This window comes from Delphinus delphis, chromosome 8 (genome assembly GCF_949987515.2).
Source record: "Delphinus delphis chromosome 8, mDelDel1.2, whole genome shotgun sequence".
In the NCBI taxonomy this organism is placed as follows: Eukaryota; Metazoa; Chordata; class Mammalia; order Artiodactyla; family Delphinidae; genus Delphinus; species Delphinus delphis.
In genome coordinates, this window is record NC_082690.1 from 16,237,910 (window position 1) to 16,263,183 (window position 25,274).

Genomic DNA, 25,274 nt, shown 5'->3' on the forward strand with positions numbered 1-25,274 from the left:
TTGGTATCCATACGTTTATTCTCTACATCTACAGCTCTATTTCTGCTTGGAAATAAGTTCATCTCTACCATTTTTCTAGACTCCACATATATGCATTAACACACAATATTTGTTTTTCTCTTTCTGACTTACTTCACCCTGTATGACAGTCTCTAGTTACATACACGTCTCTACAAGTGACCCAGTTTCGTTCCATTTTAGGGTTGAGTAGTATTCCATTGTATATATGTACCACATCTTCTTTATCCATTCCTCTGTTGATGGACATTTAGGTTGTTTCCATGTCCTGGCTATGGTAAATAGTGCTGCAATGAATATTGGGGTACACGTATCTTTTTGAATTATGGTTTTCTCCGGATATATACCCAGGAGGGGGATTGCTGGGTCATATGGTAGTTCTATTTTTAGTGTTTTAAGGAACCTCCATACTGTTCTCCATAGTAGCTGTGTCAACTTACATTCCCACCAACAGTGCAAGAGGGTTCCCTTTTCTCCACACCCTCTCCAGCATTTATTGTTTGCAGATTTTTTGATGGTGGCCATTCTGACTGGTGTGAGGTGATACCTCATTGTAGTTTTGATTTGCATTTCTCTAATAATTAGTGATGTTGAGCAGCTTTTCACGTGTTTGTTGCCCATCTGTATGTCTTCTTTGGAGAAATGTCTATTTAGGTCTTCTGCCCATTTTTTGATTGGGTTGTTTGTTTTTTTGATATTGAGCTGCATGAACTGTTATATTTTGGAGATTAATCCCTTGTCCGTTGATTCATTTGAAAATATTTTCTCCCTTTCTGAGGGTTGTCTTTTCGTCTTGTTTATAGTTGCCTTTGTTGTGCAAAAGCTTTGAAGTTTCATTAGGTCCCATTTGTTTATTTTTCTTGTTATTTTCATTACCCTAGGAGGTGGGTCAAAAAAGACCTTGCTGCGATTTATGTCAAAGGGTGTTCCGCCTGTGTTTTCCTCTAAGGGATTTATAGTGTCAGTCCTTAGCTTTAGGTCTCAAATCCATTTTGAGTTTGTTTATTTATTTATTTTTTTATAATGTGTTTTCTAAATTTAGATTTTTTAAAACATCTTTATTGGAGTATAATTGCTTTACAGTGGTGTGTTAGTTTCTGCTTTATAACAAAGTGAATCAGTTATACATATACATATATCCCTATATCTCTTCCCTCTTGCGTCTCCCTCCCTCCCCCCCTCCCTATCCCACCCCTATAGGTGGTCACAAAACACCGAGATCTCCCTGTGCTATGCGGCTGCTTCCCACTAGCTATTGGTTTTACATTTGGTAGTGTATATATGTACATGCCACTCTCTCACTTTGTCCCAGCTTACCCTTCTCCCTTCCCGTATCCTCAAGTCCATTCTCTAGTAGGTGTGTGTCTTTATTCCCGTCCTGCCCCTAGGTTCTTCATGACAATTTTTTTTTTTTTAAGATTCCATATATATGTGTTAGCATATGATATTTGTTTTTCTCTTTCTGACTTACTTCACTCTGTATGACAGACTCTAGGTCCATCCACCTCACTACAAATAACTCAATTTCGTTTCTTGTTATGGCTGAGTAATATTCCATTGCATATATGTGCCACATCTTCTTTATCCATTCATCTGTCGATGGACACTTAGGTTGCTTCCATGTCCTGGCTATTATGAATAGAGCTGCAATGAACATTGTGGTACACGACTTTTTTTGAATTATGGTTTTCTCAGGGTATATGCCCAGTAATGGTATTGCTGGGTCATATGGTAGTTCTATTTTTAGTTTTTTAAGGAACCTCCATACTGTTCTCCATAGTGGCTGTGTCAACTTACATTCCCACTGACAGTGCAAGAGAGTTCCCTTTTCTCACACTCTCTCCAGCATTTATTGTTTGCAGAATTTTTGATGATGGCCATTCTGACTGGTGTGAGGTGTTACCTCATTGTAGTTTTTATTTGCATTTCTCTAATGATTAGTGATGTTCAGCATCCTTTCACATGTTTGTTGGCAATCTGTATATGTTCTTTGGAGAAATGTCTATTTAGGTCTTCTGCCCATTTTTGGATTGGGTTGTTTGTTTTTTTGATATTGAGCTGCATGAGCTGCTTGTAAATTTTGGAGATTAATCCTTTGTCAGTTGCTTCATTTGCAAATATTTTCTCCCATTCTGAGGGTTGTCTTTTCGTCTTGTTTATGGTTTCCTTTGCTGTGCAAAAGCTTTTAAGTTTCATTAGGTCCCATTTGTTGATGTTTGTTTTTATTTCCATTTCTCTAGGAGGTGGGTCAAAAAGGATCTTGCTGTGATTTATGTCATAGAGTGTTCTGCCTATGTTTTCCTGTAAGAGTTTTATAGTGTCTAGCCTTACATTTAGGTCTTTAACCCATTTTGAGTTTATTTTTGTGTATAGTGTTAGAGAGTGTTCTAATTTCATTCTTTTACACGTAGCTGTAAGTGGAGCTACATTTTTGAAGGGTTTCCTTAATTCTGCAAATATCAACAACCCTCTATAACACACTCATCATTATCTTTCTCTTTTACCAAAGGCTCTCAGGTCTCCACTTGGAGGCCTGAAGCCTCTTTTTGTTCAGCCATGGCTAAGAGTCATTAAATGTCTCCTTCTCACCTGTCAGCTCTCAATAAGGAGTATGTCAATAATTTACAGTATGTGAATTGAAGGCAATAGCCTGTTCAAGACATACCAGAGAGGGGACACGTGTTGACATGATAAGGAGAGGGGGGAGGAGGAGTCTTTCATATACTAAGAGTTCATGGGAAGGAGGTGGTTTCATTTCTGGGCTATAAGGTAACATGCTGTCCTGGGCTAAGGGACCCTTTTCCATTTCCTCAATTGTTGTTTTCATAGGATGATGACCTTCAGGATACCGAGTGAGATGGATGGATGGTGACTGTACATCTGTTGCTCTGGGTGGAAGGGGATACTTGGGATAAGAGCTGGAGGGTGGGCTGGGTAGCTTCTGCATACGTTCCTTCCTGCAGAGGGTGCTTTCCCCCGGGAAGTGTGGGCATGCCCCTCCAGAGTTTGACTTGCCCACATCAAATCTGAATTTGATTCATCCAAGGTTTGGCTTCCATTCTAAGGAGGAGGAAGAGGAAGCCCACCTCTCTCCCACAAGCCTACCTCTCCACAAATTTTCCTCTTATACACAGGCATGGAGTCAAAGTTGAGAGTGCAAGTCCACAGCTGTCAAATATAATTTTGCCCCAAACCAAAATAGCCCTGCAAGGGACCATGGAAAAGACCTGCTTGCTCCCTCATGCCCTTCGCCTAGGGGTGGTTGTCTACTAAATCCAGGGCCATGAAGGCATGTGGCGTAGGGAATGGCTTCAAGGTCAAATAGGCCTGGTTTATATCTTGCCTCTGCCTCTTACTCTCTCTTCAGTATTGCAAAGTTTATGTCAATTCTTTGAGGCTATTTCCCAGATATAAAATACATTGTGGGGACTAAATGAGGTCAGTTAGGGGCTAGAGCCTGGTCTGGGCCCTCCATTCTCTTCCAGTGTGTTTCCCCCAGTGGATTTGTCTTCTGATGATTCAGTCCCCATCTCCCATTAATTTTTATTTCTATGGGCAGGAAGCCCTTGCAACCCTAAATACCTAAGTCCCTCTTCCCATTCAAAGAAAGAGTTAGGAAGTTGAGCTCAGGGAAGGTTTTTGCATAGCCCCAAGGGGTGACATTCTGAAGGGTATGAAACCTGCTGGAGGTGGAGCAAGCTGGATCTCCTGGTAGACCCAAGCAGTTTTGTTACTCAAATTTGTAGTATTTTAAGTCTCTAGGACACCAGATGCTCCCATATTCAAAGGCTTCCAGAAGCAAGCAGGCTTTTGCCAACAGAAAGCAGCATAAGGGTAGAGGGGGTGGGACCACCCAAGAATAATGGATAATCTGGCACCGTCAGAGTTTGGCTGTTGGAATTGAAAACAGTTCAGCCTGTCTGTCCACTGCGGACCTGCAGAAGATGTGCCTCCTATTAAAGGCTGCAGCCTTCCGCCAGCCCTTTGGTCTTTTGTTTCTCTTTGCCACCCCACTCTTTCTCCTTCTGGCTAGCCCATATGCTTGCGTGTCTATACTGGCAATTTTCTTTTATAAAATGCTAGCTCTGTGTGTGTGTGTGTGTGTGTGTGTGTGTGGAAGGGGTCCCACTGCCACTGATTTGGCTCAGTTGCTTAGACCCAAAGAACCTTAGGTTGCAAGTTTTATCCCAACACAGACCAGTTATCTTCTTACTAAGAATAAACAAAGTTTCTCAAGACTCCTGACCTTCTGTCCTGGCCAGCTGGTTTGCAAATGTGGTTTGGTCTTCCTCAAGGGAGATCAGGCGATCCATTACCACTTCTATAAAGCCCAACTTTCGAAACACCCCTTCTTTATCAAAAAATAAGGGAACTTGGAGTTTTCACAGAAAGCTAAACCCTTTCTTATTTCATAGGTGGTGAGAGCAATCGTGATTTACTTGTCCCAGAACTTTCAAAGCCCTTGTCTGAACTCCACATCATATGTTCATGGCCTTCTGAGGTTGGGTACCATCTTGTCTACCCATCCACGTCTCTCATTTTTTTTTTTTTTTTTTTTTCCGTGACAGGAACCCTCTGCTCCATATACCTTGGTCTTTTGTGCTTCTGAGCCTTTGCTCTTGGTGTTCCCCTGCCTGGAATTCCCTTTTCCTTCTTGCCTGCCCAAGTCAACATTCCTTCAAGGCCCTGCTTGAGTCTCGCCTGGGTGATCTCCTATTTCTCACATCTTCCTAGATGTCTCTACACTTACCAGATTTTATCTTCTGATGTTCTCTAATTGTTTCATGGGTGTGAGGCTTTCTTTTCTGCGAGAGATCTTAAACTCTTAGAGATCCTGTTTAGGTCTTTTCTGTGAGCTTTGCAGCACCTGACCCCATGTGGGACAGTCCCTTGTTGAATGGAATTCCTAGGGTGTGGAGTGGCTGGACCTGGCTCCCAGTCCTGGTTCTACCACACTTTGGCTGTGAAAGGTCAGGCTGATGGAGTTTCTGCTGTTTCCCCAGATGTAAAATAGACATTCATTCATTCATTTTCATCTGCTCAGGGACCAGTAGTGGCCCAGCACAAACTAAAAAGAATAAGACACAAGCCCTGTCTTTAAGAAGCTACAGTCTAGTTGGGGAGATAAGTAGTATAAACAAAAAATGACAATACTCCCTGACTCGGGCAACCCAGGTGTACTGTAGATGGGAATTGATACATTTGTCTCTCTATTTAGAAGGTAAGCTCTCAAAGGATGAGCTGTATATCACTCGTTTCTGGGCCTCCGGTTTCTAGCCTAGTGTCTGGCACATAGGGGACATTAAATAGATACTTGAGTTTGTTGACTGAGGGAATTGATAAATGAGTGAATGGACCCAGGGTCACAGCAGCAGAGAGAGGAGAGGTATGTAGATATGACAAAGAAGGGGTTACTTTGTAGCAGATTTTTGAAGAAGGGCTAGGAGCTGGCTGAGTAGACAAGGGAGGAAGGGCATTCCTAGAAGAGGAAACTGCAGAGGCAGAGACACCGTGATGTAAAGCCCTATGTGGGGTAAGAGAAACCTCGCCTGGTGTGGAATGGCTTGGGAAGGGCCCGGGCAGAGGAGAGAGGGGAGTGAGATTGTTACCCCTGAGCAGGCCGCCGGTTGCTCTGCCCACTTACCCCTAAGTTTGTTTCTGCTTGCCGGTGCCTTCTCCCCAACCCCGCAAGCCTGGCCTCTGCATTGCCCCTTGCTCCTGGGATGCGAACCTTTTAGTATTAGCTGAAGGTGTTACTTCTCAAACTTTACTGTGCTCAAGAAACACCTAAAGATCTTGTTAAAAATGCAGGTTCTGATTCTTTGGGCCTGAGGTGGGGCCTGTGACTGTACATTTCGAAGAAGAACGCAGGTGATGCTGAGGATGCTGGTCCAGTAAGGCAGTGGTACCTAGGGAGCCTCTTTGTAGCTTCAACCACGAATTCCAAAGGCAAAAGGAAGCTACCTTCCTTTAGATTATTTGTAACAGTCTTCCCCAGCAGGGTAGGTAATGGAGTGTTGTCTAATAAAATCTTCATGGATGAATGGCACTGGGTAGAAATGCCGAAAATAGGGCTTCATTTCCCAAATGGCCAGTCTTCAACAGTGGTGTCTTCATTCTGCAAAATACCTCTTCAAGTTTCTGCTTCCCAGGCTTGTATTGGCTCCTGGGAAAAGCGTATTCTTTTGGAGCAAATGGGCATCTGGAGGCCCACGTGAGTTGAGGGGAGGTTCTGGGGTAGCTCTCCTCCCGACTCACCCTGCCAGGGTGTCTCTCCCCTGAACTGGAGCCTTCTGACCCTTGGTCCTGGAGGGCTGGGTTGGACAAAGTCTGTAAAGTCATATACTTGGTTTCTCTTGGCCAAATTCTGGATTGAGGCAAAGGAACTTCTGGATCCCCTTCTTGTCTCAGATGTCCCCAAAACAGAAGCGTCTGGACCCAGTGTGAGACCAAGTGAGCCCAGTAATCAGCTTCCCTGGGCCTCACAGGCACGCTCAGCTGCATTAAGAAAAAGGAGGAGGCCGGCTATGTCAAACGAAAACTCTCGGGCTGACATGGTGCTGCAGACCTGGCCGAGGGGCTGTGCGGGAGCCAGGGCACGGGCTGGTGCCAATCTATCTCTCCGGGCACGCCTGTGAGCCAGGCCACTGCTGACAGCGGAGGAGGCCTGGGGCCTGAGGGTTGTGGCCACCGGAAGACACTTTTCTCCCTAGGCTGCCCCATCTCTTCTTCTCTGATTTTCCTTCCCTTGGGCTGTGAGCTCTGTGAATGCATGAGCCAGCTGCAGGCAGACTCTGGGGAAGTGATAGAGGAACTTTGGCGACAGTCTGTGCAAGATGCAGGCATGGACAACCACCTCTGGTGTGGAGAAGCACAGAGGCCTCCTCTCCGCCTTTCTGCCTCTAGCAACTGCCACCCAAATTTGGCCCACTTCACTCCTCCCCAGCCTAGGACAGCCTCAGCGGCCTCAGCTAGATTTTACTGCCTTCACGATGATGTGGACGATGTCTCACTCCTCTCCAAATTCATTCATTCATTCATTCATTCATTCATTCAGGGTGCCCCCGTGCAGCTATGCAGCACCTGTTTATTGAGTGTCTGCTTTGAACCAAGCACTGTGCTGACCTCTCATTTGGTTCCTCCATGCCCTGCCTCTTAGCACCTTCTTTTACACACACACACACACACACACACACACACACACGCACACACACACACACGCACACGCACACACACACGCACACGCACACACATGCGCACACACACACACACACGCACACACACGCACACACACACACACACACACACACACACGCAGAGGCCCCTTGCTTCATCTAGTCCAGTCTGCTCTTCTCTGTGTCTCTAAACACCCCAAGGGAAGGTGTCGTGTCTCCTGCCCTTGGCAACAGGCGATGTGGAATACTGGACATACCCAGTGTTTCACACAGACTTCAGTTTGAGTCCTGGCTCTGACTCTGCCCTTAACTATCCTAGGTAACTTGAGTGGGTTAGGCCCTGTCGGCCTCTGTTTCCTCATTGCAATTTAAAAAGAAAAGAGAAGAAATCACCTCTTCCAGGCTTACAATTAAGTACAAACTTTTAAAGACTTGGCACAGAGTTGATGCTCTAAGATGTGGGTGGCTCCCTCGCTGCACCAGTGGCCCATTGCAAGTGCCTGTAGTGGCTACAGGAGAACCTGTGTTCTCAAATGTCTCCCCAGAGGAGTGGGGGTCACCTTATCTGCTTAGGGCCACGTGGGTACTCCACCCAAGTTCTCCTACTTGTGACACTAGCCTATTGTTTTCTCCCTTTTTCAACATCTGTTGAAACAACCAGTTTCAACATCTGGTCTTGTGTCACCTACCTCCCCCCCACTTTTTTTCTTGGAATATTTTAAAGCAAGTTTCAACCATCGTATCATTTCACCTATAAGCACTCCAATGTGTATAATAGATAAAGATGTTAAAGAACATAACCACAAATTTTTTTTTTTGGCCATACCATGGGGCATGTGGGATAATAGTTCCCCGACCAGGGATCGAACCCGCGCCCCCTGCAGTGGAAGCACGGAGTCTTAACCACTGGATGGCCAGGGAAGTCCCAACCACGAAAAATTTTTAACGCCCCCCCCCACCAAATCAAGAATTATTCATTAATATAATCTAACACCCAGTCCATATTTATTTTCTTCCCAATGATCTCAACAATATCTTTTTACTGTTGATTTGATTGAATCAGGATTCCCCAAAAGTTCATGCTACAAATGACTGTAAGAGCTCTCAGGTATTTTTACACCAACCTGCTGTTCTGTTTTCAGTGGAAATGCTAGAAAAATGAGGAAGTTCTTACTTCCTGAAAGTCTCCCACCTCATTTCCCTGAACCCTTTTCAAACAAAACAAAAACTAGCATCTCCTTTTTTGGGTGTTTTTAAATGACAAAAAGAATTCACCCTTCACAGCAGCTTTGAAATAAATGGGTTCCTCAAACAACTTTCCAACTCCAACCATCACCCAAGTGGAGAAGAAAGGCAGGCCATGCTTTAGTTCTGGTTTTGGAGGGTAAAAATTTCCGAGGAACTTTGCTCTTTGCAGACAGACTTTTTTATGCCCTCCCACCTGCTTTTCGAAATCCACCAACCACAAAATTTACTCCATCCACTTTTTTCTCTCTCCCTTCCACACTCCCTCTCTCTTTTTAGCAGCAACATACAAGCCGGCCATATTAGAGAGATGGAAATAAAGCTTCCTTAATGTTGTATGTGTCTTTGAAGTACATCTGTGCATTTTTCTTTTAGCATCTAACCATTCCTCCCCTGTAGCCCTCGGCCCCTCAAATCACCCTCTCCCTATCCCACCCGACTAACATCTCAGTCTCTGAAAATGCACAAAGATGCCTGGCTACCTCGCCCTGCCTTCAGTCTCACGGGGCTCAGTCTCTTTTTCTCTTTGGGTAAGTTAGACTGCACATCTGCATGCTTCTGAGGGTACAGAAGTGCAGCCGCAACAGGAGGAGGATGGGGGCCGGGGGCAGGAAAGAAGACATCGCTTGAGCCTCCCTTCGGCGTTGTCCTTGGGAAGGGAGGCGCGGGGATGGGGGGAGATGTGGCTGGGGACTGCATAACGCTGGGACGACTTGGTCGCAGAAATGTTGGGTCAGGGGATCTGAGGGTTCCTCGGAGGTGTCAATTGTCAAGGGAGGTGATTTTTCTTTGGATTTCCCTGAAATGGACGTATGTGGGGCTGGGGGCTGAGGGTAGGCTGATGTGCAGAGCCTCTTCATGGATTTTTTCTTTTAGCTGCTACAAATCTCCTGGGACTTAATGCTCCCTTAAGGGGCTTCTTCTGTGAACCTTGATCTTTGGAATCTGGTGGATTTAGGATGTCAGAAAAGCGTGTATGGGGGGAGTAGAGGGGCAGAAAGTTGAGTCTGGGTCTGGCTTCCTGGAAATCTGTACCACCGATTTGTTGCAGTGTGCGGAGGCGTAGGTGGGAAGCAGGCTTGAGGAGCAATCTCTGCATTGGGAAGAGAACTGCTGAAGCAGGCACTGATGGAGAAGCTCTCTGGCTTGGGCCAGATGGAGTGGAGGAGGGGTCAGGTGAAGGGATCAGAACAAAAAAAAAAAGAAAAAAAGGGAACACATGAGTGTGGTTGTGGCCCTTTGGATCACGTCTCTGAACTGTCCAGCCCCACCTTGCCGACTGTCAAGAGATCCAAATGCTAATTTCATACATGCCCACTTAGGGACTTCCTGGTGGGCAGGTGGGCTAGGGGGTCACTTGCAAGCCTGCTTTATAGGTAGTCTCCTTTTTGCTCTTAAACTTACTCATTGCTGGCATACAGTTGAGGATCCAGTCCAACGGCTGTCAGTGGGAATATTCCCCATCACAAAGTTTCTCTCTCCCTCCTTCTCTCGCTCTTTTTCTCTCCTTCTCTGGCATGCTGTGCTGGATATTGGGCTGGAGTGCTAGAGACAGCCCAGGGCCCCTGGCAGCCTGCACGGTAAGGCCTGTGAGCTTTGCTGAGTTACTGAACATATTAACAACAGAGCAGGAGTGTTAGGGAAGCTCAGGCAGTAGAGACAGCATGAGCCTTGGACTCGATCTGGGTTTAAAGCCACCTTTGTCATTTACTTCATACTATCAGCAAGTTACTCCCCTCTGAGCTTCAGTTCTTTCCTGGGTGAACTGGAGAATACCTACTGCCTGGGTTTTTTGTGAGTCTGGCACATAGCAAGTGCTTAATAATAGCTACGCTTTATGAACTCTTTTCACGTGCCCACGCGCTGTGTATCTTGTTTAGTCCTCACGGCAACTGGTAACTGCATGGGGCAGATACATTATGATCCTCACGTTACAGATGAGGAAACAGGCACAGAGAGGTTAAGTAACTTGCCCAATAAGGTCACAGTAGTTTAAGGGGAGGTGAGATTTGAACCCCTTGTTGTCTGACTTCACCCCTTTCTTTTTTATTTTTTAACATCTTTATTGGAGTATAATTGCTTTACAATGGTGGGTTAGTTTCTGCTGTATAACAAAGTGAATCAGCTATACATATACATATATCCCCATATTCCCTCCCTCTTGTGTCTCCCTCCCACCCTCCCTACCCCACCCCTCTAGGTGGTCACAAAGCACCGAGCTGATCTCCCTGTGCTATGCGGCTGCTTCCCACTAGCTTTCGGTTTGGTAGTGCATATATGTTCATGCCACTCTCTCACTTTGTCCCAGCTCACCCTTCCCCCTTCCCATATCCTCAAGTCCATTCTCTAGTAGGTCTGTGTCTTTATTCCCGTCCTGCCCCTAGGTTCTTCATGACCATTTTTTCTTTTTTACATTCCATGTATATGTGTTAGCATACAGTATTTGATTTTCTCTCTCTGACTTACTTCACTCTGTATGACAGACTCTAGGTCCATCCACCTCACTATAAATAACTCAATTTCGTTTCTTTTTATGGCTGAGTAATATTCCATTGCATATATGTGCCACATCTTCTTTATCCATTCATCTGTCGATGGACACTTAGGTTGCTTCCATGTCCTGGCTATTGTGAATAGAGCTGCAATGAACATTGTGGTACATGACTCTTTTTGAATTATGGTTTTCTCAGGGTATATGCCCAGTACTGGGATTGCTGGGTCGTATGGTAGTTCTATATTTAGTTTTTTAAGGAACCTCCATCCTGTTCTCCATAGTGGCCGTATCAATTTACATTCCCACCAGCAGTACAAGAGTGTCCCCTTTTCTCCACACTCTCTCCAGCATTTATTGTTTGTAGATTTTTTGATGATGGCCATTTTGACCTGTGTGAGGTGATACCTCATTGTAGTTTTGATTTGCATTTCTCTAATGATTAATGATGTTGAGCATCTTTTCATGTGTTTGTTGGCAATCCGTATATCTTCTTTGGAGAAATGTCTATTTAGGTCTTCTGCCCATTTTTGGATTGGGTTGTTTGTTTTTTGTTACTGAGCTGCATGAGCTGCTTGTATATTTTGGAGATTAATCCTTCATCAGTTGCTTCATTTGCAAGTATTTTCTCCCATTCTGAGGGTTGTCTTTTCGTCTTGTTTATGGTTTCCTTTGCTGTGCAAAAGCTTTAAGTTTCATTAGGTCCCATTTGTTTATTTTTGTTTTTATTTCTATTTCTCTAGGAGGTGGGTCAAAAAGGATCTTGCTGTGATTTATGTCATAGAGTGTCCTGCCTATGTTTTCCTCTAAGAGTTTTATAGTGTCTGGCTTTACATTTAGGTCTTTAATCCATTTTGAGTTTATTTTTGCTTCACCCCATTCTTAACCACTGAATTCTACTGCCCCCGATATTTAAGAAATGATGCTGCTATGGTAACAATAATTTGGATCAAAGAATCTTAAGTACAGGCAAAAGAGGGGAGTTGGGTGAGTGACCAGTGTGCAAGGAAATGAGGATGGAGGACAGGCAACCTGTTTGGGGAGTTAGGGAGAGCTTCCTGCAGGAGGGAGAGCCTTATCTAAGTGAAGAAAGCAAGGGGGCTCGGGGACCAGGACCAGGGTGTGGCTTAGAGGAAGATGGAATCTAGGGTGAAGAGGTCAGGGCATGGGGGCTGTGAGGCGGTGGTGGGAGGAGGCTAAAGCCTCTGCAAACCTGGATGGGGGGAGGGTGCAGGAGTAGGACCTCGAACTTGAACTTGATTGGTGCTGTGATGAGACAGGCCCTGGTACTCCGAGGCCGAGGGCTCAAGTGGACAATGGAACCTTGGTGGTTGTAGCAGCATCAGTCCCCAAGATGGAGGGATGTCCCAAGTGACAAGGGAGGGGACTGACACAGGGCCTGGAGGATGACTACAGAGCTGACAAAGGGACAGGGGACAGCTGGCCAACCTGCTGTACACACGACAGAAGCACATGGGACTAGTTTTCAGTTAGAAGCAATCCAAATGATTGGTTTTCCTTAGAGTTTTTCTCAAAACTCTTGGCTCCACGGTCACTGGCCTGGTTACCAAAGTCTGGGTTATGTTAGGCGAGGCTTAGAAAGTGGAGTCTGGTCCTCACTCAACCCCACTGCACACGGACACACAGGGGAAAACACCTTCCCTTCCCTCTCCAGACTTTTATCGAGTGCCCACTGTGTGTCACATGCTGTTCCGGGTCCAGGGATGCCAAGATAAATAAGAATCAGCTTCCCAGAGCCTCCCAAGGGACTAGGGAATATAAACAAAAAATAGTAATGCAGCATCCCATGTGCTGTTAGCAGCTAACCTTTGTTGGGGGCTGACCATGATCCAGGCACCGCTGTGTGCTTTATGTTTTAGTATTCAATCCTCACAACGGCCCCAGGAGGTAGGGCCTATTGTTGTCTCCCATTTTATGGATGAGGAAACTGAGGTGCTGGGAGGTGAACCATCTTGCCTAAGATCAGACCACGGTGCTAGAGCGCTCGTCTTGGCCACTATGCCATTCTGCTTCCCGGTCTGGAAGTGACAGAAACCTCCCGGTCTGGGGAGAGGTCACGGGCACTGGAGAAGCTGCCATGGGGGCGATGCCTTGTTAGCTGGGATCTGCGGGGTAAGCAGGAGGACTCAGGGGCAGCAGGGTGAATGAGCTTTCCAACCTGCAGCAAAAACACGTGCAAAGGCATGGAGGAGTGGAAGAAGGTGGCGTTTTCAGGAAAGTAAGAACTCCAGGGTCACTGGAGTGGAGGAAGCGTGAAGGGTTGGGAGCAGGACAGGAAATGAGGCTGGGATGCTGGATGGTCCCAGATGGCAAAGGGCTCAGAAGCCCAGGAGCCTGGACGAGATCCTGAAAGCAGCAGGGAGCCAATGGCAATTGGGGATGAGGGGTGACAAGGACAGGTGCTCTTCTGGCTGCATGGGGGTGGCCTGGCCTGGGAGGGAGACCTGAGGTGGTGGGTCTGAATGGTAAGGCAGCCCAGGAGTTGGGCTGCGTGTCACAGTCACCTGGGTAGCAGGGGCTGCCCTGGGACACAGCGTGCTCCAGAAGGGTGGGGACTAATTTCTCTGCTTAGACAAACTCTGTTCTTTTTTTTTTAACCAAGAAAAAAATTAACCTACCTCATAGGTTGCTGCAGGGTTGGAAAGAGGCATGAAGAGAATTAACTTCTAGTCTGTGTAGGAAATAGTGTTTGACAGGAGATGAGCAAATTTTTGTGATCTCTGCAAGATGGGCCAGTTAGAAAAGTATATGACATGGGGCCTGAGGTGCCCAGATACACCTTAGAGAGAGTGAGGGGCCCTGGGCATTGGTGAAGTTTTGGAACTGAGCTCAAAAGCCACATCCTTACGGTACCCTTGTTGAATCATTTCCTTTCTGTGAGTTGGAGATCAGAGACTCAGGCTCCAGACATGGTCCCAAATGGGAAAACCAGGAAGATTGTGAGCCCCCCTTGTATGGAGGTTCCTTTAAAGAAGACCATTCCCCTCTGGCCAGCCTGACTGCCTGGGGGCTGACATGGGGGCTGGACCTGCCATGTAGACAGTAGGAGGACTGAGCCCTGGGACCCCTTGGTACAAAACTCACCCCCTCACCCAGCCTCCACCCCTCAACCTGCTGTCTAGAGGCTGGCAGCCTGGCAGCCTGCGTTCCAATCTGGCTTTGTCACTTACCAGCTGTGAACTTGGGCTATTCAGTTAACTTTTTTGTGCTCCATTTCCCCACTTGGAAAGTGGGGGTGATAATAGGGTTGCTGTATTAAATGAGGTGATATCTGTAGGGTATGTAAACAGCGCCTGGCGCACGGTAAGCACCTCGTTGTTACTATGAAGTCCCTTTGTGGCCCTAGCCGTGGATTCGGCTAATTTCCCGAAGCAGCAGAGCTCACCAGGAGCCCAGGATTTTGCTCACAGCTCTGTCCTCGCTGCACGAAGATTTCCTCATCTTTAACGAGGGCCTGGATTGGTGAAAGGCCTAAGGCCCTTGCCCTGAGCTGGGACGCTGGGAGACCTCAGGCGGAAGTGGGCGCTGTACTGGGAGTCAGGAACCGTGATTCGGGACCCGGCTTGTCCCTACCTGCTGTGTGTCTCTCTCAGGCCTCAGTTTCCTCGTTGGTAAGATGATGGAGCTGGATCTACAATTCCTGAGGTTCCCCCTGCTTTGGTGACTCCTGTTCCTCTCTCTGCAGTTGGGACTTGACGGTTGACCTCTCTGACCACTAGAGGGCACACGTGTCCGCCTGGCGCCTCCTGCAGGCTGTGCCGTAGGGATGCGGGGAAGGAGCCGCATTGCACCTCTCAGTCTGCCCCCCTCCTGCTGGCCAGAAAAGGCCCCTCACTCCCCAGGGCCCTGCCCTCCCGCACGGCAGAGTGCTAGCTCCTTCAAGTTGGAGGCAGCTCCTGGTAGGGTTCAAGTTCTGTCTCTGGAGTGATGTTGTGGCCTGGGGCGGGACACAGGCAGGGATGGGTCAGCCAGATGTGTGGGACCTACTTCCTATTGCCACTTGGAGCCTCCTTTTGCTCAGGTGCCCTGGGAAGGTCGCGGAACCTTCCCAGGGAAGGTGCTAGAGAAGCAAGGTGTTCCTGGGATGTGAGGTAAGCTCAGGGCAAGGCCCTGCCGGGCTCCTTCCCTGAAGATACCTCCGCCTCTGCAGAGCGGGGGCGGAGATAGCATTTTCAGCCCTCCTCCTCCTCGCCTGGCGCTGTGCTCAGTGCTTTCATAACGCTGTGAGAGCGAGGAGATGGGAACTGGGCTGTGTTCTCCTGGGGCTGCCGCTCAGCCTCTCCAGTTCATATTTCCCTGATGAGCACTTCAGCACACCTGGCCTTGCAGGTGGAGCCGTGCGCCTGTCCCTCCATCTAGGGCTGGGTCCTGACCTCCCTGGCCAGCAGTTCAGAGCATCTCCTGTTCTTAAGTCCTGCCTGCTGGCCCTGGCCACTCATCCGAAGGGATGAGCCGAGTGGAAGGGCTTCGCTATCCCTGCTTCCAGGCTGCAGTGCTGCTGTTCCTGGGGTGGGGCCCGGCAGCTTTTCACAGCAAAATCTTCTGCAAAACGCGAGCCCTGTGCAATCCGGGGGAATTCCAAAGGGCTGCCCTGAGGGGTCAGGCTCCAACGTGGCCCTGCCTAAGCCCTTCCTGCTTAGGGGGCAGAACTTGAGGAGAATTTAGGCTACCCTTTGCCTTATTTTTATTTTGTATTTTTTTTTTTTGGCTGTGCCTTGAAGCTTGCGGGATCTTAGTTCCCCCATCAGGGATTGAACCCCGGGCCACCGCAGTGAAAGTGCTGAGTCCTAACCACTGGACCGCCAGGGAATTCCCCTACCCTTTGCTTTACGTATTTTATCTTATTTAATTATTACCGTAACCCCCAGGAGGTAGGTATCATCAGCTGCGTTTTACAGAGGAGGGGCCTGAGGCTCAGAAGATAGAGGAACTTGCCCATCTTCTCCCAGCCGACAGAAGGCAGAGCTGGGATTGAACCACATCTAATGGGGTCTCCGTGCCTCCTAGCTGCCCCCCTACCGTCCCCTAGCGGCTTCTTCTCTCACTCAGAAGAATAGTGTCCTGGTCCTGGCCTGACTCTGGGACCTCAGCTCTCTCCAGTTGCCCCCTTGATCGCTCTGCTGGTTGTGCTTCAGATACGTGATGCTCATTCCAACCGCTGGAACTTTCCTCTTGATGTTCGGCTGCCTTGCATTCCTTCAAAATTTCAAATGGCTTCACTCCTTCACTTTAGTGGGGGGCCACCTACAGGGCGGCGCTCGGAGCAGCTCTCCCTGACCACCCGATGTCAAACACACCCTGCACCTTGCTTTATTTTTTACAGCCCTTGCCTGTGAATCAATAGCTAAAGTTACATTATTTCTTTTCCCTGTTAATGTCTGTCCCCCTCCCTAGGATATAAGCTCCATGTTACAGTACCTCTGCCTGCCTCCATCATAGCAATAATCCCTGGGCCCTAGACTGAGTGCCTGGGGCACCGGAGGTGATTTGTAAATATTTGGTAAATGAGTGAATGAATGATTGATACTGAGCATTACTGCTTCTCCTTTATAAAGAATATTCATCTTTTGGGATGAGGTTTTGACCATACTGGCAGAGAATTTTGGAATTCAGCCCAGGGCTAGGGTGGGGTGAGTGCAGTGCCTAGGGTGCAAAATTTAAGGAGGTGTTTGCATGACCCTGAGGGTGGGCACCCCCTTAAATCTCGTGCCCAAGGCTTTCTGCCCCTCTGTGGGCGGGGGGTGGGATGGGCACTGCAGCTTCAGCTGGGAGGGCTTCGGCTCACTCCCCTCACCCTAGACTCTGCCCTGCTTGGAATGTCAGAGTGGGATGGGCCTTCTCAGGCCACACGCCCAGGGCTCCTGGACCAGGTCCAGCGTTCCCCAGAGGATTCTGCACCCTGCTGTCCCTGCAGCCTGTATCAGCTCCTTGCTGTGGTGTGTCCAGGCCTGGCATCTCCAAAAGGGGCTCCTGTCCTTGTAGACCCATCAGTTGATCCCTTCAAATTGTGCCTATCCTTCTGGGGCATCTCTTCCTTCCTGTTGCCCATCTGCTGTCCCTGCCAGGAGCCTGAGGAAGAGAAGGGGGCTGGGCTGGGCTGGGCTGGGCATATGGCTTGACTTTTCCCTGCGGTATAGAGAGCGAGGACTTCTGTATCTGCATCTGTCCTCAAGGCTGCCTGCCCCCAGGGGACACTGCAGCTTCAGCTGGAAGGGCTTTGGCTCAGCCGAGATGGTTGAAAGTGGTGGGAAGGAGGGGGAACCGAGGCCAGCACCGTGCAGCCCCTTGTCCAAGCCATCAGGTGGCCATGACAGGCCTGTGGCAGGACAGCCAGATGGAGGGCAGGCTTGAGGCCATCTGTCTGTCCCTGGCTTGACAGATGATGTGCTCTCTCTCCACCCCAAGGGCCACATCAGTTACCGCTTAGGAGCTTTGCCCACCCCACTCCACCCCACCCCCTAATTTCAGCCATAAGGGACCCCGCCAGCTGTCCTAGCTCTGCTCCGCTCCCCACCAGATGCAGAGGCTTGCCCCTCCCTGGCCTTGTCTGCCAGACTCCTCACCAGCTTGTGGCTTTGTCCACAGTGCCACCAGGGAGGAGCATGGAAGTCACAGTACCTACCACCCTCAACGTCCTCAATGGCTCTGATGCCCGCCTGTCCTGCACCTTCAACTCCTGCTACACCGTGAACCACAAACAGTTCTCCCTGAACTGGACTTACCAGGAGTGTAGTAACTGCTCCGAGGAGATGGTGAGTTCTCAGATGGAGGCAGGGGTGGGGGAGGCAGGAGCCCCACAGCGTGAAGCTCCCCTTTCCCACCACCTGCCCCTGCACTGTACCAGGACCCTAGCATACCCTGGTGGGCTATCTGCTCCTGAGGGCATTGGCAGAGGTGTGCTGTCGTGCCTGGGTGGCCCTGGGAGGGTGGCAGAGACCTAGAGGTGACTGCCTCTCTTCCAGGTAGAAGGGGGCATGGGAGGAGGGGCATCCTGCTGTCCTTGCAGCTCCTTGTTCATGCAGCCCCCTATCCTGTCGCCTCCTGCCGCCCCAGTTTCTCCAGTTCCGCATGAAGATCATTAACCTGAAGCTGGAGCGGTTCCGAGACCGTGTGGAGTTCTCAGGGAACCCCAGCAAGTATGACGTGTCAGTCACGCTGAGAAACGTGCAGCTGGAGGATGAGGGCACCTACAACTGCTACATCATGAACCCACCCGACCGCCACCGCGGCCACGGCAAGATCTACCTGCAAGTCCTGATGGAAGGTGAGGGGCTGCTGGGGGGCCCTGCCCATTCCCACCCAGCTACTCTCCAGCAGGACTAGCTGGGGCTCCTTGGGAGAGGCTGTGCCCTCCTGAGGGGCGGGAGCAACAGCACGTGCTGGGTGGAAGGCATCTGTTTTACTCCTTCCCATCCTTGAGGACTATGTCTCAGGGAGTCCTGATGATGCTGTCTAGCACGATCACGATCTTAAGAATCCCAAGAGCAGCTTTCATTTATTGGACACTTGCTATGTCTCAGTTATAGGTAGGGCTAAACCCTCTAGATGCAATATCTCACTTCATCCTCATACAACCCTATGAGGGAGGTACTATGATTATTCCCATTTTACAGATGAGGAAACTGAGGCTACGTAAGGTACCTAAGGTCACACAATTAATAAATAGTACAATCAGGACTCAAATTGGGTCCATTTGACCTCAAAGTCCATCCTCTTGGATACTGCATTATATTGCCCTCCCCTGGGGCTTTTAGGTGTCCTGGGATTATGGGGTGGGTGGGGCGCTTAGAGGTCCATGGCCTGGGTTGATTTTTGCTTTGACTAGAGTGCTTTCCACGGAGGAGAGTAAAGTCAGGACCACCCCACACCTACTGCAGGGAGCAGGGGCCAGTGGACGAGGCTCCCTTTTCCAGCCCTAGGGCTCAGCGGGTCTGTTTCCTCTCCTTCTCCAGAGCCCCCTGAGCGGGATTCCACTGTGGCCGTGATCGTGGGCGCCTCCGTCGGGGGCTTTCTGGCTGTGGTCATCTTGGTGCTGATGGTAGTAAAATGTGTGAGGAGGAAAAAAGAGCAGAAACTGAGCACGGATGACCTGAAGACAGAGGAGGAGGGCAAGACGGATGGAGAGGGCAACGCGGACAATGGCACCAAGTAACGGGCGGCCGGCCCTGCAGCCCCTCCCTTGCGTCCTGTCTCCCTCCCACTCTCCGCCCCGCACTGTGTGCCCCCGCCTGCCCTCTCTTGGTGTGCTTCTCTCGAACCAGGATCCCAGGGCTGACCTGGGGCCTCCTGAACCCCTCCCTTCGTATCCGCCACCCTGCACCAAGAGAGACTCACCTCTCTTTGATTCGAGAAACCTGCCCTGGCGTCTGGGATGTGTGGGCCCTGGGGGGGAGGGAGAAGCGGGCTCAAAACTGCCAGCCTCTGAGAAGAGGCAGGAGGCCTGTGGGAGGGGCGCAGAGAGAGAAGGGGGAGGGTGGGCAGTGGAGGAGGAGGAGGCCAGCTGTCCAGTCTGCCCAGTGCGTGGACTGGTCTGGTGGCCGCTTCAGAGGGGACCTGCAGGTGGGACGGGGCTCTACTGGCTGCCTCTAGAAGGCCTGGGGTGTGGCATGCCTCTGCTCCCAGAGCTGCCCCTAGCCCTGGGCAGCCTTGTCACGGGGGTGGTGATGGGTTCCTATAACTTGGGGGTGTGTTGAAGGGATGACCGTGCGTTTCCTGGGCCTTGAAGGGAAGGAAGCTGGAGGCAGCTGGAGACAAGCCTTGGCCCAGGGAGCTCTGCTCTCACCTTTCTCCTTCGATAGCTGCTACCACAGAAGCCTCTGGGTTTCTGTGGGCTTGCTTAAGCCCTTGGGATTTTTGGCAGGAAAAGTACCAAAGGGCTGCTGAGCTAGGCCGTGGGGGGCGGGGAGTCGTGTTTCTCCAGGTGCTGGTCATTTTTCACCGCAGTTACCCACTCACAGGAGGCAACTGCAAAGTTAGCTGAGGGATGAGGGGCTGCAGGCTCCGTTGTAAAATGGAGTTCAAGGTTGACTGCCTCCTCCCCCAGGGTGGCCACCATCACCTGGGCCAGGAGCAGCTGAGGTGCGGAGATAAGGAGAGAGGGGGTGGGAGCCACGTCAGAGGAGTAGGTGTGCAGAGCGGGGGCCTCGCTGGGGCTTCTGTTCAGACTTTCCCCGTTACCCTCAGCAGGGTTTCATCTGGCTTTTGGCCCTGAGGGAAGCCTGAGGGGAGCCCTGTAGCCTCTGAGACCCTGTGGCCATGTCACATCTGGAGCCATGTCACACCCTCCCCTGCCCTGACAGTTCTCTCTGGGGGGACGGAAAGTAGCATTTGTGGGGAGCCAACTTTCACTGCCATTTTACTCACATGAAGAGGGAATCGCTCAAGCCTCAGGAGCGGGAGAGAGACAGAGAGAAACTGCCTTGGAAGATCCTCAGAGATCAGCTAGCCAAGTCACCCATACTACAGACCGGGAGACTGAGGTTCAAACTCACAACCGAGGGGCCTGCTTCTCCTCTGGTTCCTCAGTCTCCAGGTTGGATGAATAGAGCCACGCTTTGCCCAGTGGGAGGGACCTCTGCAGACAGAGAGATGAAGGAGATGAGGGGAGGGAGGTGAGCTCCTCCAGCCCTGCTCACCTCCCTGGAGCCCAGCCCCTCCAGGCTGTGACTGAGGCAGGGATGGGGTGATGGGAGTGGGAGGGCAGAGCTGCTGGAATGCCCCATGCCCACCCCAGGCTGACCCTCTGCAGCACTTCCCAGCCTTTCTCAGAGCTCAGGCCCTGCCTGGGCTCAGGGGGTCAGAGCCCAGGGTAGGAGTCTGGGGAAAGGGGGTAGAGATGGGACTCTGACAGCTTCTGGGACCCCTCTCTGCCTCTGCCCAGCAGATGGCCTTTTTGGGGAGAGAGTAATAGCATATGGGCGATTCAGTTTAATTCACTTCAATTCAACATCCATTTATTGAGCATCTCCTATGTGCCAGGCACTGGGCCAGGTACTGGAGATGTACACAAAGCCATAACAGAGCTGGGAACTGCTAGGTCAGCACTGTGGGGACCAAGATGAATTTTTTTTTGGTGCATCTAATTCCACCTCTGCAGCCACTGCTTCCAGGACTGGAGTAGGAGAAAAAGGAAGAGATTCCAGAATCTGGGCCCTGGGAAGGGGGGAAAGGAAGGAAAGAGGGAAGATGCAATAAGGAAGAGGGTGAGAGGCCAGACAGAGTGGAGGGTGGGCAACCAGCCTGAGAGCTCCTGGGTGGGATGAGTCCAGCTCACCTGGAAATTCTAGCTCATCAGTACCTAACTGCCAATCAACACACTGCCAATGGGGGTGGGCTAAGCCCCCAGGATGCCTGGGGTAGGTGGACATTGCCCATCCTTGGAGCCAACCAGCTGAGAGGGGAGAGATGGGTAGTGGGCACCCTCGTTCCAGCTGAGACCAAGGGTGGTTGTAATAACATGTCTGCAGCTTGCAGATTTCACTTTTTGGCAACTTCTTAAGTGCTCTCCTCTTCCGGGATGAGTGAGGATCTGTGTGGATGCTGGGAACTTTTCTTTTTCCAGGACTCATAACATTTAGGGAAATTGTTTGCAAGATTCCCTAGGTTTATTCTAAGAAGTCCTAACTCTCTATTAAGAAGCCCAAGAAAAAAAAAAAAAAAAAAAAAAAAAGAAGCCCAAGACTTCTGGGTTCCTTCCTTTCTCTGCCCTGCCCTAGAGGGTCCTAGGGAGAGCAGTGCCTGTCCAGGGGCCTCAGGCGCCCAAGCAGATGGGGATGGGCCAGGAACCACCTTTGTCTCAGGTACCCATCCTCATATGCACTTTCTCCCCAAGCCTCTTAGAGTCTCTTCCAGAGGCCTCATAGAGCTGCCTCCCCCAGGGCAATGAGGCTGGGAACAAAATGGAGCTTCTGTGCGTAGAGGTGGGAGACTGGTGAGATGTTTCCACAGCACCCTGCTTTCTAGTGTATACCTCTTCCTGCACCGTGGGGCTCAAGCCCTACTTCTGGCCGCATGTTCCCATCACTGCGCTCTGCTGGGTTCAGTCTGCTGGTTTTCTCAACTGCCTCTGCCTCTCCTGCTCTCTTGGAACCCCGTATCTGTCCCTTTCTCCTCATTAAGGGCCCCTGGAAAGAGAGATGGGCTCGCCAACCCATGGGATTTAGCTTGTAGGAACAAAGCACACTTTTTCAGGACTGAAATGCCTTGAGGTGCCTTGGAACTGGCTTTGGAAATAGCTATCTGCCCCCTAGCTCTGGACTAATCACAGTTATTCCCAATTTATAAAAAGGAAAAGCTGGACCCATATTTCTCCCTGTGAGTCTCCTTGGTGAGGTTGGGCTGGTAAGTATTTGCAAGGTCAGGTTAAGCAGATGGACAATTGAAAATGCTGGCCAGGTCCAAAAGACAGTCCCAGGCCATAGGAATGGCTTGGTGCAATTGGAACGGGTGATGAATGGAGAAATTTTTCTTCCTACATACGTCTTAAGGATAGAAAGCCTGTGTCTCTTGCTGTGCCTCTTGCTGATGTCTTCCTTTATTGAAGCTTGCTGATGCGTTTGTACATAGTCTATATATAGGTAGAGATATATGATATATACAAATATAAAACATCTCACTACATCTACCCCAAAAGTTACGTTGAGGGGGCAACAATTATTTCTCAGTGTTTTGAGTTGATTCACCAAAGGCAAATTATGGAACGTTCTTATTGCTCTTTGTGCACTAGGAGGGGAAAACACAACTACTTATGCACTTTCTAGGATTTATGTGCTATGTGGTAATGGAAGAGGTGGTGGAGAGAGAAACTGAAATGGTCCTCTGTGACCCAACTGCTGTGATGTGTCTGCTTTGGGGAGCAGACCGTTTCTGTTGCAGTTTGTCTCGTTGCTTGGATTTATTGGCTGCAATAAACAGATGGTCTCCCCTGAACATCCCTTGAGTGTGACTTTTTTCAGGGGTGCAGAGTGGGGCAAGTTGAGACGGTGCCAGGATTTTCACAGGGAGTCCTGTTGTTCCTTTCCTGGTGATGCCATTGACACTGCTGGGTCCCCATCAATGATGAGATCATTCTGCTCCCCTCTTGTTAGATGTTTCCTCTTTTCCCCTCATTGCCTTCACAGAATCCTGGGGGACTCCATCCACCTTGAAAGCACCCTGGGGACAGGGTGTCTAAACACCCACTTCTTGGAGGGCTCTTGGTTATTTCTGGAAGATGACAACACTTTATGTCCCCAAGGCTAACCGTCATGCCGATGTTGTCTATTCTTTCCATGGGTGGACGGGCCATCCTTCCTGCCCCCTGTTTCTAAGCTGTGTCTGACTAGGCAGACATCTGTTTCATCTGCTCTGGGCTCAAGAGGAATAGCTGACAGCTGGTGCAGAGTCTGCCCTCATGCAACTTCACGGATGAGGGTGGCTGCAGGGAAGAATCAGGTCGCTCATGTCCCATCTGCGAACTGCTTTATCCTAGTTACGTGCTGCTGAATCGGTCCTCAATTCAGGACCAAAGGCAACCACCTGGCCCAGGGGCTCTGCTCTCCCAGACAACCCAGTCTTCTTCTCTCTTGCCTTCTGGTTTTGTATCTCTTTGCACTTTTCTCTTTCTTACACACACACCCACACACCCTTGCCAAGGAGGCTCACCCGATAAGAAAGTCCTCAGCTTTCTGAATGCAAGGGAATGCTGAAGTGCTTGGTTTCTACTTTTCTCATGGTTCCTTTGTCATTTCTGCCTGCTCCCTGGTAACCCAGAGACCTTCGCCACTGGTTTAGTGGTCAGATGCATTTTAGACTATTCTAGGAGTAGCCTAACATTCGTAGTCCTAATGCCGGCAGCTGCTACCCGAGAAAGAAGCCAGATAGAAGGTGGCAGTGTTAAACAGAGGTGGCTGGTATTTGACAGAACCAAAGGTACCTTGGTTTGAAAGGATGTCTGCCCTTGGAGCCCCTGAGTCCTTCCAAGGATGGGATGTCAGAGAGGATGCTTCCCTACTTAACAGATAGGAAACTGAGGCAGGGGATGTGGACTCAGGTGCTGGGTTCCTTCCGGGTGGACACAGCATCTAACTCAGTCCAAGGCTTCTCCCCCAGAACACTTGGAGGACACTGTGGAGCTGGGCCTGGCTTCTGGGAGGACTGGGTTTGGCTCAGGTGTCTCCCCTAAACTGATGTTTTGGGGCTCAGCCTGCTTGGGGCCTGGTGAGGTAGTTCTGATTGAGGAGGGGGCTGCCGTGTGCGGGAAGGGCTAGCTCCCACCCTGCAACTCAGAATTGCTCACCGGCTTCCCGTGTCCCCCACCTGAGGTGCTGGTGCCTCTCCATTCCCACCGTTCCTTTGCTTCCCGCTGGAGCCCCTGCAGGGCTCAGGCACAGCCATCGGCCTGCCCATGGCCGGCTGCCCTGGAATGGTAGTCTGTATGCGGAGCCTCTCAGAGTCCCCAGGACAGGTTTTGAGGCCCAAAAGGAGCGGGGGAGGGGGAAGAGTAGATCTTTACAACATCAGAGAGGGGAGGGATCCCGGGGACTACTTGGCCAAGTCTCCTGATTATCCTGACGGGGAAACTGAGGACCAGGTCGGGGAAGTGATTTGCTTAAGGCCACAAGATGAGTCAAGGACAATCCAGGATCTCCCAGCTGGCTCCAGGCCACCTGTTCTTCCCACAGCCCACACCCAGTCTGAGCCTAGCGCTCGGCACAGCTCGGCACAGCAGCCCACACCAGCCCAGGCTCCTGCCTGCCCCTTCCCAGTGGGCTTGAGTTGAACAAAAAGAAGCCCCCATGCTTCTTGTAAGGGCACAGTTTTGAAAGCTGAGGTTCAGAGAGGGAAAGTCATTCTCCCAAAGTCACACAGTAGGCTAATGACAGAGCTTGGTTTTAGTCGCCATTCCAAGTCCCATTCCACACCTCAGTAGAGTGTCTTTCCTCATGCTGGTTTGTATATGGTCCATCTTAGGCCACTTGTCTCCCTCCCATGTTGCAGGTGTTGTGCTAAAAAACTTCAGGGGAGAGGAAGCTGGCGCAGTGCCTGGTGGGATATGGGTTGGGCAGCTGGGTCCCCACTGAGGTCTCCTGCCCTCTGCGTTTGGCACTGCAGGGGCTCAGAAAGTCCATGCTGGCAGGGTGCTGCGGGCGCTCTTCTCGGATGGCCATGGTGAAATTGACCCTGAAGCCTGCCAGGTTCTAGTCATTCCTGGCTGCCTGCTACCATGCTGATGTGCAGGGTACCAACCACCTTTTAGGACAGGCTCTGGCCACCCAGTGTTTGAGAGCTCCAGAGGGCCATGGGGAAGGAAGCCCATCTTAGAACTATATCCTGGCATCGTGACA

General features: G+C 50.1%; 1 protein-coding gene across 1 annotated transcript; it reads left to right on the top strand.

Annotated features, from left to right (window-relative positions):
- The first annotated feature begins 8,769 nt into the window (after window positions 1-8,769).
- On the top strand, window positions 8,770-19,324 carry SCN2B (sodium voltage-gated channel beta subunit 2). The gene is made up of 4 exons (XM_060017153.1): window positions 8,770-8,968; window positions 17,536-17,702; window positions 18,004-18,214; window positions 18,903-19,324. Exons 1-4 carry the CDS (start codon window positions 8,899-8,901, stop codon window positions 19,100-19,102), a joined length of 648 nt encoding a protein of 215 aa, XP_059873136.1. The 5' UTR covers window positions 8,770-8,898; the 3' UTR covers window positions 19,103-19,324.
- The last annotated feature ends 5,950 nt before the right edge of the window (window positions 19,325-25,274 follow it).

Bases quoted from the DNA above. Each gene is read 5' to 3' on its own strand.
- SCN2B (XM_060017153.1), top strand. From the start codon at position 8,899: ATGCACAAAGATGCCTGGCTACCTCGCCCTGCCTTCAGTCTCACGGGG. The intron at 17,703-18,003 runs GTGAGTTCTCAG...CTGCCGCCCCAG, and splicing joins GTAACTGCTCCGAGGAGATG to TTTCTCCAGTTCCGCATGAA. The intron at 18,215-18,902 runs GTGAGGGGCTGC...CTCCTTCTCCAG, and splicing joins CCTGCAAGTCCTGATGGAAG to AGCCCCCTGAGCGGGATTCC.